The sequence below is a fragment of the Plecotus auritus genome (assembly GCF_963455305.1).
Source record: "Plecotus auritus genome assembly, chromosome: 6".
NCBI lineage: Eukaryota > Metazoa > Chordata > Mammalia > Chiroptera > Vespertilionidae > Plecotus > Plecotus auritus.
This window is the reverse complement of record NC_137773.1, coordinates 24,468,488-24,485,495: the sequence shown is the minus strand read 5'-3', so window position 1 is coordinate 24,485,495 and position 17,008 is coordinate 24,468,488. Positions and strand designations below refer to the sequence as shown.

General features: G+C 40.8%; 1 protein-coding gene across 4 annotated transcripts in view; it reads right to left on the bottom strand.

Moving 5' to 3' along the window:
* JAKMIP2 (janus kinase and microtubule interacting protein 2) overlaps positions 1-17,008 on the bottom strand; it is a 140,494-nt gene that overhangs the window by 50,717 nt on the left and 72,769 nt on the right. For 3 of the 4 annotated variants that reach the window (XM_080671674.1, XM_080671676.1, XM_080671677.1), the window contains exon 2: positions 6,162-6,429. In XM_080671674.1, coding sequence (XP_080527800.1) covers positions 6,162-6,290 — 129 coding nt within the window. In that variant the 5' untranslated portion in view covers positions 6,291-6,429. The remainder of the gene's footprint in view (positions 1-6,161; positions 6,430-17,008) is intronic. The other variant, XM_080671675.1, reaches the window with a different exon arrangement.

Below are 17,008 nucleotides of genomic sequence, written 5' to 3'. Positions count from 1 at the left end.
CTTTTGCATACCTCTGTGTTTTCTAGCTTGAAAACAAAAACAAATACAAACACTGGCCTTCTTCTTTTTTGGTTACTCTTCACCTGAGGATATTTTTTCATTGATTTTTGGGAAAGTAGAAGAGAGAAACACATCAATTGGTTGCCTCCTGTAGGAGCCCTGACCAGGGCCTGGGCCAGGGAGGAGCTTGCAACCAAGGTACATGCCTTTGACTGGAATCAAACCTGGGACCCTTTGGTCTGCAGGCAGACGCTCTACCAGCGAGGGCGAAACAGTGGCCTTCTTATTGGTCACTTAAATGAATCCACAGAATCCAAACAAAATTCAAAGCCATTGAATTATATTTGGTATTTTTATGTTAACTTATATTTTGGTTGTCATGGAAACTGGAGTTTTTTGTAGGATTTCTAGGTATGACTTTTAAAGCTTGAGAGAAGGCGTTTCACTATGAAGGAAATACAAAAGGATGTGACTGACATTTAGATAAAAAGAGCTAATAAAAATTTTGTAGTAAAATCATTTTCTGAGCACTAGTTGGTTTGGCTCAGTGGATAGAGCATCGGCCTGCAGACTGAAGGGTCTGGGTCCGATTCCGGTCAAGGGCACATGCCTGGGTTGTGGGCTCGATTCCCAGTAGGGGGCATGCAGAAGGCAGCCAATCAATGATTCTCTGTCATCATTGATATTTCTCTCTCTTTCTCCATCTCCCTTCCTCTCTGAAATCACTAAAAAATAAAAAATAAATAAATAAAATCATTTTCTGAAAAATTTTGCGGCACATATTGCACCACTAAGGAAATAGGTGTTAATATCTCTCTCTCTTTTTTTTAAAGGCCTCTAATCAAAACTACTAGTGTATGCAACACCAAGATACATACAGAAGTTAAGCCTTGCATTTCTTTTTTTTTTAAATTTTTTATTAAGGTTTTATATGTGTACATATCTTACCATTGCCCCCCCACCCCACTCCCATACATGCCCTCACCCCCCAATGTTTTGCATCCGTTGGTTACTCTTATATGCATGCATATAAGTCCTTCAGTTGATCTCTTATTTTAAAAAAATATATATAATTGTTGATTTTAGAGAGGAAGGGAAAGGGAGAGAGAGATAGAAACATCAATGATAAGAGAGAATCATCAATCAGCTGCCTCCAGCATACCCCCTACTGGGGATCGAGTCTGCAACCCAGGCATGTGCCCTGCCCTGGAATTGAACTGTGACCTCCTAGTTCAGAGGTGGACGTAAATGTTAATATCTTGATGTAAGTTGTAAGAATGAGTATACAAAAAGATCAAGAATTATTCCTATGTAACAATGAAAAAGAATAAGATTAATAATGCTTTGAAATGGAAAAAATTTAGTTAGTGGAAAAAGAATCACTTTTGATTAGTGGAAATGTGTTATGGAGAACAATTTCAGCTGGATTACATAATAGCATTTAGTCAGGCACCTTTGAAAAGGCTTCAGGCAATTCAGTACATTTAACCTCCTGGGCAGCTCTGTGATGTTGGTAGTATCTGTTTCATGTGAATTTCAGGTGAGAAAAGTGAGAAACAGTCTCCATCCACATAAGTGCATGTAAAGAGGGCTGATTAGAGCCCAGTGTGGGTCAGGGGTCAGAGCCCAGATCCTGTTTGCTCTGAAACCTTGGACAAGTTGCCTCATCGCTCAGCCTCAGTGTTCTTGTTTGTAAACCGGGATTGGTGCTATCATTCTCACACAGCTCTGAGGAATGATTTAGATGAGGTATCAAAATACTTTGGAAAGGCTGGCCCACATGGGAGGTGAATAATTATTAATATATGGTAGATATTACAATATCATTTTTATAAATATTGCTATGCAATGCTACATAAATACCGACAACATAAATATAAGTACCCATATTATCGTGATAAGACTAACATTATTATTGTTGCATTAAGACTGTAATAACTATTTTACTAACATAAATAGATGTTCAAAGGTAAAATTGGGTTTCCACAGGATGCACTGAGTTCCCTGACATTTGTGGCACCTAACCTTAACTTGGAAGACACTTGGATGATGTGTATACAGAAGGAGTGAGGTGGGGCCGGGACAGGGCATGAGGGTGAGCGTTGACCAGGCATGGAATGATACAGCCCCCAAATCCCTTCTAGCAAGAGAGGTTTTATGTAACATATAATCTTAGTGGGGAAAGCTTATGTTCTGAGAGAAGGAAGGGAGTTCAAACGTATTTTTTTCTTCTGTCCCAATTCCAGTCTGGTCTTTGCCAAATGCCAGTGTAAATTCTGCCAAGATCAAGATGGCAGTGATGTGAGCTCATGTGACCTTAGACATCAAGGATTAAAAATTGGACAGTCCCATCAAAGGCAAGGAGGGTTGAGAGGTTATCAAGGCAAGACAAGCTAACAAAAACTTTGGTTCGGATGATCTGCATCAGATGTTGCTGGAGGTCAAACTCACAGGAGGCTGGAGGGGATTTTCCTGGGCGCTAAGTAAATCTCAAACAGCAGACGCCAAGGAGGGAAAAGCAGCAGCAGGTGCTTCTCAGGGAGATTTTATACAACCTGGGGAAGCACAGAGGGTTCTATTTGTTCATGTCCTGATTTTAGCCACGTAGGCTTCCCGAAAACAAAACTAACGATAGAAAAAGCAAGAAATAAGGCACCCCAAATTTGGGCCCTGAACCCGGAGGCTCTAAAGCAGTCCCTGGAGGAGAGAGAAGGAGGCTGGTTTTCTGAGAGTGCACCAGCAGCCACAGAGCACCGAATCACGCCTTAGGGGAGCCTGGATTCCCATTTAGGCTCCTGCACTCAAATGTCCTCAATGAAATCAGAATAGTCATTGCAGCCCTTTGTCCCAGGCTCACTGTGAGGACGATGCAAATGCTTTGCAGTCTGAAGGGCTATTCCAACAGTGGAAACTCCTGTTTGTAGCTGACACCCCCCTGACCCTGCACCCCAGGCCTGTTGCTCTCCCCACTGTGCCTTCATCCCATTGACATTTACAGAACACATTGTATAGAGAGCAGAGTCAGACATGCGCATGTAATTACTATTATTATTATTTTTTGTAAATCAATCAAAATTATTCCTATTTTTGTAAGATTAGCAAAAAAATATATTTTGTGGTGTGCCACAGAATTTTAGTCATTAGTATGCATGTGCCATGAAATGAAAAAAGTTAAAAATCGCCAAGATGATGAATTAAAACACCTCACGTGCTTGACACAAACTAACTGCTCAAAAACTAACACACAGAGATACATCCTTATGAAACAGACACTGCTACGATCCCATTTGATAGATGAGGGAAAGGAAAACACTGAGGGATTTCATAGTCTGCTCAGGGCCACTCAGGTGCCGAGTGAAAGGGCTGGGGTTATGTCAGGAGAAAATGTGTTTATTACAGTGTGTGACAGACAGTGAACATTCAGTAAAGTGTAGCTATTTCTCTTATCAGCCCTAAGCATTTATGACTCTGATCTCTACACACTGTGTTCTGTAAATGTCAATGGAATGACCCGTCTTTCCGGAAAAACAAGTAATGCCCCATCGCCCCAAAGGTTTCCACTCTCCAGTCTGTTCCCCAGGAGCCAAATTGCCATTTTATCATCATAGCCTCGGAACCAAACCGAGAGTGAGCGTTCCCATCTTGACGCTGTTCATATGCTCTCTCTTCACGCCTGGGCCTTGGAAACACAAGCCTATTTATTTTAATAAAACTGCTTTATGACTTGTTTGCCCCCGAAATTCCCTTTGTTCTTCGGGGAAGGCTGCTGACAGGCGAGGAGGGTTTGCGTTAGCCCCAGTGCTGGGACTGTAATTAACTGCCAAGGAGAGGGAGACAGGGAGGCAGCCTGCAACGGGGAGGATAAGGCAGTGCCTTTATTTAGGAGGCTGGCTTCCAGTCTTGTCAGAGAGCAAGGGGAGATTACGCTGACCTTCTCGATTTAGACACCAGTGCCAGGTCCTGGATAAACAGGCAGCCCTGTCCAGGCTCAGGTTACCCCTTTTAAAAGACTTGAATGTGTAGAAAATTGGCAGCAGCGGGGCCCTCAGGGCCTCTGCCTCTCAGAAATCTCCTGAGTTTGTTCTCTGTAAGTCAGTGGCAGTCTATGGTTACCAGTCTCCAGGCCAATGCGCCTCCTCCTATGAATGTAGTTCTATCATCCTGTCCTGATTACAATTAAAGGAGTCTGCTCTCTTGAAAAATGTGACGTTGCCCCAGGGAAAGTTAAAGCCAATGGAATGTTCACAGACTGTCAGAAGAGGAGGAACATAGAGTGGAGTGTTTGTCAACATGAAGGCGGAGAACCCCCTGTGTGGGGATTGCCTGCACTGTTTGTTAGAATTGGAAATCGTGGCCCTCACTCCACCTATTTCATCAGAATCCTTGAATGTGGGCCCAGGGACTTCAATTTTTAATAAGTTCCCCGAGGTTATTCTAAGGCACAGTGATGCTTGAGAGACACAGATATGGAGAAATTGATTCAGTCATCTAAATTACAGATGGAGACACTGAGACACTTAAATTTGTCCCTCAGGAGAGATAAAGAAAATGCCTTGGTCTTCTGACTCGCAAACAATTTAAAACAACAACAACAACAACAACATCATGTTCTTTGTACCTTCATGGGAACTAAAATATTTCCTTCACAAATTTTACACTGGAGTTTGTTTATCCAAGGTTAAGGTTTTGCCGAGATAGGAGGCAAAGGGCTTTGGGCGACCTAATATTTATTATGGCTGGCACCAGGACAAATAGATTTGGAGGAAAATAATTAAAATTTAATAGTAATGTCAAGGAAGAAGAGAGATAAAACGGAATGAGGGTATTTGTTGGTTTGTGATCTACAGTTTGATCAAGAACATTTTCTGCTAAGCAAAGAATTATCTGGAGAAGGCAACGTAGTACGGACATGGTTGTGCCCAGTTCGCAGGAAGCAGACATGCCTCAGTGCATGTTGAAAATTTCAAAATGCTCTCCTACACATGACCCTGTGATATCCACACAGCTCTGGTGAGATAAGTGTTAGCAAATCCATTTATGAGATTCAGAGAAGTAAAGAGACATTCCTAAGTCCAGTTAGTAACCGATTCCGTGTAGACCATATTAGAGAGACTATTACTATTGACCATTTTCTGAGAGTTTACTATGTGCCTGGCAGCTCTCTGGGCACTAGACATTTAATTTCCCATTTAATCCCCATAATCACTTTATGTACTTGTCCAACTTAAACCTCATCACAGCTCAAATCACCCTTCATTCATTCCTCAACTCATTAAAAAACAGATGCTGAGCTTTTCTGTTCTGGACATTTATTTGGGCTTAGGGATAGCAAGGTAAATTAAGTCTTTGATTTTGTAGAGATCACATTTGACTCAGGAAAGATAAGCATGAAACAAGAACATATATAAATATATAATTTTGTATGAAACAAGTCAAGGATAGCCAGGCTATGGGGGAGTAACTGGGCATTTATTTAAACAATAAGATATAACTTTCTGTGAAATGAATCAAGAATAGCCAGGCTATGGGGGAGTAACTGGGCATGTTCAGTGTTAGAGACTGTGGTCAGTTGCAGCTGACACCTGAGGGAGGTGAGGATGGAGCCTGGAGCTGACCGGGGGAGGAACAAGAACAAAGGCCCTGAATGTGATCGGTATCTCTCTTGATTCTTCCAAGAGGCTGGAGCAGAGCGAAACAAGGGGAGGGATGTGGGAACTGAGTCAGAGAGAGCTACAGGAAATATCCTGTAGTTGGTAGGGAAAACTTTGATTCTGAGAGGCAGAGGCAGCCACTGAAGGTTTCTGAGTGACAAGATGTGGTATACTTTAGAAAGATTGCTCTAAATACCACAGGGGGAATACCCCATAGAGGGCAAGGGTGGGACTTGCCCAAGTCAACAACTATTAAGTGTTGAGGGGAGGTAGGGGTGGTTGGGGTCATTGTCTCAGTGTTTATTATCTGGTTTCCTGAACCAGGCAGAGATCGGTCTCATGTTACTGTCACCTTCTGTGTATCCCTTGCTCAATTCCCTCCTGTCACACACAAGAAACCCTCCATGTGTACAGAAAGGCAATTGGCAGAAAGGAGCCCACTGCGGGGGGCCAGCAGGCAGAGCCGGGCCAGAGCCACTCCGCAGGCTGTGACCTCAGGACCTCACTCACCTTGGACTTCTCTTGGTGCAGCTCTATCTGGATGTCTGTGAGCTTGGTCCTGAGGTCTTCATTGGCAGCTTGAAGGGCGACGATGAGAGCCTCGGGCTTCTCGCCCTTATTTCGCCCTTTCTTGGACATTGTTCCTTTCTAAATGGAGTCTGTTGGCTTTTAATTCCTTTCACACGGGTGCTGCCATGTTCCTGTTTCTTATCCCGGAGTGCGATGTTTCAGCATCTACTGCGTGGTGGTCCTTGGTAAGGTCTCCTTAGCCGCTGCCCTGGGAAGAGACAGCCGTTACTGCTGTGGCAGAGACCTGGGTGGTGCCTGACAGTCACTCTCAGCCTGAGCTGCCTCTCTGAGTCTCCTCGTGAGGGTTCTTGTCTCCACTATCTCCCCTTCACTCCGCACATGAATTTTCAGAGATCTTTCCAAAGGGCCAGTCTGATCACGCCAGTGCTCTGCTTAAAATCCTTCTAAGACCCGTGAATATATCTCTCACGTCTCAGAGTGCTCTTTATGTCTAACCCTGCCCATTCTCCTCGCCTTACCGCCTCCATTTCACTCACTTATATTCTAACCAAAAGGAATGTCTTTTCATTTGCTCATTCTTGCTCCCTTCCCATAGGACTTTGCCTATTCTATTTTCTCTTCTCCATTCTCTGCCCAGCCTGCTCACGCGGTCCTCCCTCATGTCCTCATCCGCACACCCTGCCACACACACAGTGTAGGTTGACTGGCATTTAGGACTCTCAGGTCTCAGCTCCCACGTCAGTTCCTCCTGGAAACACCCCCTAGGTTGTTACATGCCCTTCTTGTTTAATTGTGGTCACCACCATGAAACTGTAAACTTGGTGAGGACAGAAATGTGTTGTTCTTACTTACTACTTGCTTCTCAGTATCCATCGTAAGTCCTGGTACATACCAGGTATTTAATTAGTATTTGTCCAAGGAAGTCACCTATGGGAAGACCTCATGAACACCCCATAAAGAGCCCCAACTTTAAGACGTTTCTATAAAGACCTAGAATTATACAATAAATAAATAAACTGTGAGAAGTGAGGCTTAATTATACTGGGTTAATTGGGTCACTCACATTCATTCAGTCAATATTGTTAGAGTTCCTTCTATGTGCTATGCTAGGCACAACGTGTTGAAATTGAAAATAAGAGTTTCAAGGCAAAAAAAAAAAAAACACAAAAAACACACACACACACCTCAACAAAACCTCTATGTTATCTATTTATCTATCCATCTATATCATCATCATCATCATCATCTATTTGATAACTGCCTTTAAAAAATAAACCAGTTGTCTCAGAGTATAGGTAAGGTTTCTCCTTGGAATGGGATAAGGAAGGCTCCCTAAAGAAGGCTGCACTGGCCTGGAACTTGAGGAGTGAGTAGTATGTTAACAGATGGAGAAACAGGTGAAGCATCCTGGGTGAAAGAAATGGCAGGTGCTGAGCTACAGCAAATAGAAAGCGCAGTAACTATTTTGTGGTTAAAATGGGGGCTTGATTAATTACAACCTAAGATATGATTTATGGGCACTAATGTTGAAAAAGTTGCCTGGAAATGACAAATTGTGGGAGACCTGGGATGCCAACCTTAGAATTTTGGAATCATTTTTTTTTTCAATAAGCAATGGGGACTCTGTTGAAGTTCTGGGCAGGTGGATGGCATAATAGAGCTGTGCTTTGATGTGGTTATTCTAGTGGCAGAGTGGGCAGAGAATAGAGGGAGGGAGCCTGCCTATTAAACTTGCTAAGGTGGAGAATGATAAAGGCTTAATCAGAACAGTAGCAAGAGGAGAGAAATAAAGAGGGATGGTCTTGATTTACACATGCTTAAATGTTTCACAGGAACAAAGGAGGTCAGAAAAATATCAATACTAACCTATCAGAGTCAATGGAAAAACATGACAGGATACTAGAGAAAGTTTCCCATGCAACCTTACAGAAAATTGAGTATTGCGTACATAGATGTGCTTCAGTCCAGGACTAAGGGAAATTCCTACTGATCACACATATGTTCGGCAGCTGCTTCTCTCTCAGGACCCCTGGTATTCAGCCTTGAGGACCATGCTGGGATCCTGGGCTTTCTGCCACCCACCCCCTGCGCACTGGGGCTTGCCTTTTGGATGTGTCCGCAGGGAAAGGGGAGAGGGCTGAGGTAAGGGATAGGGAGAATAAGCCTGTCTCCAGTAGTCACGGACTGTCCACCAATATCCCACCCTAAATTAGATGCTGGAGTTGTCCTTTGTGCTTGTTTTGCAAGTGCTGCCAAATCATTAAAGTGCATGCCTGGGAGACTTCTAAGAGGCATCATTCTTTGCTTTTAGAATTAAAATGAATTCAACAAGCATTATTGAAAATTTGTATGACGAACACCACTTGACACAAAGATAAATAAGATAGCACTTAACTTCAAGCAGGTACCGAGTGAGGAAACCCACATGTCCATGTTCAACAGGTTTCTCATCCTCTAGTTGGTCTCTAGATGCTACTGGTCTCCAGAGCTTCCTCAAAGTTATCTCCACTGCCCCCTATAAAGTCATGGCTCTCAGTTTTATATCCATAGTCCTGACCATTCCCCAAACCGCAGACTCACATATTCAACTGCTTACTTACCAAATCTACTTGAATATCTGACTGCATTTCAAACCTAACCTAACTAACATAGATGTCTTTATTAATTATCCCTCAGAACCTTATCCTCTCCAGGTTTTCCATTATCAACAAATGGCACCACCCCAGGCCCAGGCATTGCAGATTTAAGCTTAGAAATTATCATTTCTCCTTTTCTCCCTCATTTATCTGGGCCACCAGGAAGACCAGTTTGTTTTACCTATAAAATATGATGTACTTTGGTCAACTTCTCTCAAACCCCACACAGGGAAAAACATCAGGCACTTTATAGCCTTATAGTTAGCGTTCCTGAATAAAAAATGGGCTCTTTTGTTTGAAACAGAAGAGGGATGGTGGAGGACAGAGCTTGAGAAAAACTTGGAGTCACAAATTTGCCTATTTAGAGAAGGTTGTGAACTGGGAGAAGACAGCCAGAGGTTAGACTGCACAGGTTCCTGTATGATCCATCATTAGACTTAATTGATGATAACTGAATTTTATTATGTAGACATGAAGGAACATCGCAGCATTTGAATATAAGTGTAACAATAAAAGCTTATGGTAACTGAGTGCTATGAACCTGCCATTAGACTAAGCACTTAACATACTGCTCTCATTTGATGCTCACTAAAAAATGTGGGGAAATGATTCACAGAAAGATTAAGTAAGTTGCCTAAGATGACTGAGTTGCTATGTGGTGAGGCCCAGATTCAAATCCAGGCAGCCTGAGAGAGGCTGAGACCCAAGCTGTTATCCCCTGGGCTGCACTGCCTCATATTTGCATTTTAGAAGGGAACTCTGGCAACGTGGTGGAAGTGAAGGCAGTAGAGAGAGCGTATGGAGGCAGGACATCAGTAATGGTCCAGGCAAGAAGTAACGCAGCCCTGAACCGGACCATGGCCACGGGGATGAACCGGAGGTGGCAACTCTACCACGTGGAGATTTTGATGGAATCATGTCCTACTTTTACACATTACTACTGGTTTTAACCAGGGTCCTCTTCCAGTCTAAATAAGTACCAGCTCTCTGGTATTTCTTGCAGCAAAAATGTACAAGACAACTTTACATTTTAATGTATAATTCTTTTCAAAAAATATAATAGTATGTCCTGACTTCATGTATTTCTTGGTCTGTGAATTAGTATTAAATTAGTCCCCTAAGGGCTGAGGAAAAGAAATTGGTTTAAAAAATGAAAACATGTTCAGGAGAGAAAAAAGCATCCCAGACAGTTACTGGTAGCATCAACTTATGGATATCACAAAGTGAGCAGCTGTTTGTGAGTGTGGTCCTACACACCCCTCGGGTGGAGGGGAGCTTTCCAAAGTCTCTTCCAGTGTTGATGGGTGCCCAGCAACCTTATGATTCTCATATATCATTTCACTACAATGCGCCGTCGTCACCTTGGGCTGCCTTTATTTTTTATTTTTGGACAGCTTTCACTTATATCACAATTATGTCACACTTTCAAAGTACATAATTCAGTGAGTTTTAGGATATTCACAAGGCTGTACAACTATCACCGCAATCAATTTTATGACTTTCCATCACCTCGGAAAGAAAGCCTACACCTATTAGCAGTCATTCCTTATTCCCCATCAAACCCGCCCAGTCCTAGGCTTCCAGCCTGTAAAAGAGAAAACATCCTGGAAAGCAGAGAACGAGCTCATTGGTAAGTGCTGTAGCTGAGAGTGCACGGAGAAAGAGGAAGGCTTGATGGAGAAGGTGACACGTGAGCTGAGCCTGAAGATGCTGCCCACCTGGCTGGGTTCTTCCTCAGTGCAGGAACAATGCAAAGTGCACTAAACTTTAGGAAGACTAACTTATTGAACTACTCCAATGAACTCTTTCAGATATTTACTCTTCTTTTAGACAGGGAAATTGAAGATCAGAGAGGTTAGCTAAGTTGAAAAAACTTACACAGCTATGAGGCGGCAGAGCTGCAACTCAAATACGTCAGCCTCTAAGCTTCTTGACTATAACTCTCTTGAAGGAAGGGCAGGATTCAGCTCTGGTTGGGGATAGCGCAACGAGATGGCAAAGCATGAAAATGCCAGCTGGGGGCCTACACATTGGTGGGATGTAGTGGTTAAGTTAAGAGACTGTAATCTGAAATGGGAAAGACTGGCTTTGAATTAAACTTCCTAGCTGTATATTCTTGAGAAATTGAAATCTCTAAGCTTGTGTTTTTTTACCATAAATTGTGGAAAGGAATATGTTTACCACATTGTGCTTTCATGAGGAATAAATAAGTCAAAGTGTGTCCAATGATTAGTAAATTATCATTATCAATATCGTAGTTATTATTTTTCTATGGCCCAATTACTTACTAAAAGCCATCTTAGATTTTAAAGGAGGAAAAAATATTTATTACCCATTAGTGTTAATAAAAAGACAGGCCAAGAAAAGCTCAGAGATCCCTGGAAAGACTAAAGGAATTCATGCTTATGCTTTGGGGGAAATGGGACCGGCACTGACACAATCAGTTACCCAGGAGTCTTGGCGTTGTAGCTGGTTCTGCCCTAAGCTGTAAGCTGAATAAAGCCATTATTAACTTTAGTGTTTCCAATAAGGTTGTTGCCTTTGAGTTATGATTTGAAAAGCAACTGTAATATAAAATAGGTGGAGTTCATATGTATGAAGCTAAAGGCTACAAACACTTCTCCACAATTAATATTTGGATATGTCCACTCTACCAGAGTCTGTTCATTTAAGCCGTTCCCCCTTCATTTCCAAAGATGATGCTTTAGACTCAGAAGGTATTATTGTTTAAACTGAATGAATTAAACTTACTTTAGTCCTGGTGACCTGTGGACCATGTTGTCACTTCTTTTTTTTTTTAATATATTTTATTGATTTTTTACAGAGAGGAAGGGAGAGGAATAGAGTTAGAAACATCGATGAGAGAGAAACATCGATCAGCTGCCTCTTGCACAACCCCTACTGGGGATGTGCCCGCAACCAAGGTACATGCCCTTGACCGGAATCGAATCTGGGACCATTCAGTCTGCAGGCTGACGCTCTATCCACTGAGCCAAACCAGTTAGGGCATATGTTGTCACTTCTTAAACGCTTCTCTGTGCAGGAAAAATGCCTCACTGTGCATTTATTAACTTGACAAAGCAATTTAATAGAGAGGAGGGGGCTGCTGTGTAAGTCAGTCCAACCATGGTGTTCTAATTTCCCTATATAAAAATAATGTGGTGGTGTGGCTATGGAGTCTAAGGGCTTCGAACCCCTTACATACCTGTTAGAAGAAAATGAATCTGAAAGGCTGACATTCAGCATGATAGTAATTATGCATCTTCAGGATTGTATTTATCAGGCTCGTATGTCCCTTTATGTTTGTCTCTCTTCTATTCTGCTGAATACCCTCTTTATCACTTAGAAATAATAGCAACCATTATAAATTATTTAAAGTCAACACATTACATTTTTTCATATGAAATAATGCTATTGCTCTTGATGGATTTGTTTTTAGATCTCAGGATTAAAACTTCACATTATATCTCATACAGTCTGCAGTAAGAGAGAGCTCTCGGCACACATACAAGAAACATCTAACTTCTTTAAGGGGGGTTGTCAGGAAGGCTTGGAGATGTCTAAGTTGAGATCCAAAGCAGGTCGGATTCATCCAGAATCGATATATTCTGGAAACCCTTGACTTTAATCACACAGTTTGTTGTTTAAGCTTCCCATTTCTCTTCCTCAACTCACTAACTCTCTCCTATTCATCTTTTAGGGACCAGATCCAATGTCATCTCATATCATTTTCCTTTATACCTCTTCACCATACCCTGATGCTAAAATAAGTTATTCCCTCACTTTGGTTTCCATTTTCAATCTGAAGGCACTTCTTACAATATTCATTATTCATTTTTAAATGCATTAATTTATCAATTCACAAATATTTATGAAACATCTGGAGGGCAAAGGATGTCTGTGTGAAACAAGACAGGGTTCCTGTCCTTCCCAGAGGAAGAATCAGCAATTTCATAGAGTGTGGTAATTGGACATATCATAGGCTGTAAGAATCCTAAGGGTCTTGGTGGGTTAGGAAAGACACCTTAGGAACAGTAACATACTAGTATATATCTCAAAGCTCTGTAAGATGAGGAGGAATCAGCCAGCATAGGGTTGGAGGAGGACCAAAGAACGTTCTAGGTCAGCAGAATATTGAGTATGAAAGTCTAGAAGCCAAAGAGAATATGAAGGATGCTCTAGAGAAAAATACAGACAAGAGCTTGGTGAGGAAATGAAAAAGTGGTAAGAGGTGAGCTAGCAGAGGCAGACCGGGAGCAGCTGGTAGAGACCAGTATAAACTATGTTCATCCCCATAGAAGTGTGTAGGGGAGGGGAGTGACTAGATCACATTTTGGTTGTAGTAATAGTCCCGTGGCAACAGAGAATGGAATGGACTAAAGGGATAAACTACAGATGTAGAAAGTACAGTTAGGAGGCTGTGGCCATGTTCATTTATATTATAATTATTCTTCAGGTGAATGACTGAATGCCACTTAAAGAGTAAAACCTTGGGTTGATTCCTCTTTGTACTCAGAGTATCTATCACAATGACCACCATGAAGTTCAATTTAATTAACATAGATCCTGATCCAAGGAAAACACTGAGATTGAGAAAAATTTTTCACAATGCCTTCACAATGTCCAGATCGTTTTAATAAGGTTTATTATGGAAGTTCCCTTTACTTTGAGGGAGCCCTTGAATGACAGTTTTGATTTCAGGCAAAAGTTAAAGCTTGGTGTAACAAGTTAATAAACAATAAAATGAAATGAATTTTTATTTAAGCCATGTGTTGAGATTTCAAAATCCTTGCTGCTATCCTTCATATTCCCAAGCTTAATTTCACTCCTTCACTCTTAGTTATCTTGCATTGTACTCTTTTAGCAAAATAAATCTCACAGTGCTACATATTCTTATTTGCATTGTCCTTTCTTTCTGGATTAAAATTATTTTACAGCTACTGTAGAATGAGAGTACCAAGTTCATTGAAAATGAGGGGGGGGAGGGGGAATCTCAAACACAGCAGGAAACAGTTATGTATTCAAGGTCAGACAGAGCAAGAAAAGCAAATCAGAGCCCTTGCCTCAAGTAGGCATTTGCTCTGTATGTACAGTTATTGAAAGCAAACCGACACATGAATACCCAAAGCATTTGAAGGAGTCATCTTCAGATAATTATAAGTGACACCAAGATTTTCTATTTTAGGTTAAGTGAAGCATGTATAACCTATTCTGTTGTTTCCTTAGTGACTGTTTTTCAAAGACCTTGAATTAAAAAAGGAAAACTTTTATAAAGGCATCTTTGCAGTGTCAAACATGAGCAGAAATTTCTATAAATAGGACATGCATAAGGTACCTGCTATTTTTTATGTACCTGCTATTTTTAAAAGGCAGAACAATTTCTGTATTAAGATTTACTCTGATCAATGTTATTTAAGTAAAAGTACATAAAGTTTGAATAAAACAACTTTTAGATACACTATATGGTTCTATTACAAAGAAATGCATTTAATTTTCTACATGCTACTAAAAAGAAACTGGCTCTCAATATTTCCCTATGTTACAATATGATGCAGTATAATAAATTATAGGACAATATAGATTATTTCATTTTTTAACATTTAGGATTCTGTTTTGAGTTTTGTCCCAGAGGCCAATGTTTAACCACCATCCCCCCCACCCCCAGTTGATGGGATCTTTGAAGCAAGACTAACTTGTTAGTCAACCTAATCCCAATGTGAACCCTAAACTATAGGAAAATCATTTCGAAAACGGATCAGCTATCTCTTGAACCATAATTATGTGCAAAGTTTTATGTTATAGTGGAAGATGATGCAGTATACACTGAATGACCAGATTATTATGATCTCTGAACACACAATAATCTGGCCACTCAGTGTGTATATATATATATATATATATACACATATTAGAGGCCCGGTGCATGAATTCGTGCATGGGGTGGGGGGTCCGGCCAGCCTGGCCAGGGGGATGGCCGGCCTGCCTGCTGGTAGAACTGGTCGAGGCGACAATTTGCATATTAGCCTTTTATTATATAGGATACATACACTGAGTGGCCAGATTATTACGCATTCAGAGATCATAATAATCTGGCCACTCAGTGTATATCTACCAAACAAGGCTGCATATACTATGTGCCAAAGGGGTGGGGAGACACACATACACATCAACAAGAGGAAGAGTAGCATGAGGGCAAGGACTGTGTCTCTCTGGCTCGTTGCTGACTCTTAGTGCCTAGTACAGTGCCAGGCATAAAACTGATTCTGAATAAACAAATTACTTCACCAAAAGAGAGGGCCTCGGGTTTAGGGCCAGGACAATGAAAGATGAACAGGAGGAATCAAGGAAAGGCATGTAGGTAGGACAAGTGGAAGGTAAGTGTGAGGAATAAATTGCAGATCACAAGCCCAGTGTGGGAGGTTCAGTGTAGGAAACCAATGGATGTACAGAAAAGTAAGGTAAGGATAAACTCTGCATGTCTTAAGTATCTCGATGATGAATTTACATCTTATTTAATAATTACTGGGAATATGATAAGCACTTTTAAGAGAAGAGGCATAATACAATTTTAAAAATAAATATTAATCTTGAAGTTATGTGTAGGGTGGAATGAATCAGAAAGAACTAGAGGTTAGAAGTCCAGATAGGCATCCATTGCCAATGCTCATATGTAAATAGATGAAGTTTGGATTAGAATGTAGAGTAGAAGGACTTGTTCTTTTCTAGGCTAAAGGAACTCTTATTCATGTCACCATCATCATTTTCTTCATCATCACTCAACATCATCTTGTTACTGAGCACTTAATATGTGCTGAGCACTGCATAAGGCAGCAATTTATGTCCATCCTTCCATTTAAAACTATGAGATATATGCAGTTAGTATTCCCTACTTATACATGAAAGAACTGAGTTGATAGGAGGTCAATTCTTTTACTCAAAGACACAGAGCCAGGTAAATGGCAGAGTCAAATGTGTTTTAGTCTGAAGCTTCTTACGGACTTAAACCCCAACTCTTCTCTCCAGCTGGTCTGTGATGTGTGAAGAATCCACATAATGTGCTGATGGTTGGGAAATAGGAAAGAGAGAAGAAAAGTTTGAAAATGACATCCAACCTTTGTGCATGGGACACTGGAAGGATGTGGGTACCATCAAAAAACTCACTTACTAGTAGATGAAAGGAGTCGTATGTGTGCTTAGAAATAACAAGAGCTAATAATTTCAGGGTGATTAATATAAGCCAGGAACTATGTTAAATTATATGTATATTAGTTCAAGCAATTTGTTAAAAACTCATCTTTGATATGTGTAATATGCAATTTAACCCACATCATCATAAATATTACAGATAAGGAAAAAGAAGCCCTCAAGAGAAATATGGATCAGACCTTATAGTAGGTACTCAAAAATAAAAATGTTTGTTGAGGTAAATGAATGGAGCCAAGTGAAATTTTCATTGGAAAGAATCAAGAACACCTTAACCCCACAAAATATTAATGCTGTTCTCCCAAATTATAGGAGAAGGTATAATTCACCACTGACTTAATCATAATGTTATTTTATCCCATATTAAACTCTGTGCTATATTAATAGTACTTAAGTATTCAGAAATATAAGCAATGCTTTCAAGTGTAAGCAATTTACATATGCAAAACATAATTTTTTCCTGTTTTTGTTTTGTTTTGTTTTTTATCTCTTGGCACAAAAACCAGGAATTACAACTTCTCATTTAAGGTTTTAAATATTTCTATAAATTGTTTTGTTAGGAAAAGCAGTCTCTGAGCTAGTCTTTCCTCTTTGCATAGTAAGCAATCTTGAATATTCCAAAGCTCTGGGGTCCTGGCCTGTAATATTCTAGATCATAATAGCATTTGTATATATAATTATACTTCATCCACTTACTTACCTCACACTGTGACAGATGAATACTACCACTACTGCTAATCGTCCTCATTATCATCATTGACCATTTACTCCTGCTGGCCACTGTGCTAAACTACTTCCAAGCATTATCTTTTTAATGCTCTGAGATGCATGTGAAAAGTCATCTAGCCCAGTCATGAATGTATGATTTATGAGTCCCCTCTACAACTCTCCCCACTGGGAAAGACTGACATGTAAATAATGAGCTGTAGGCCTGAGGATGTAATGAGAGCTGAAACAGAAGCAAACCAGGCAGGACTGGGGCACAGA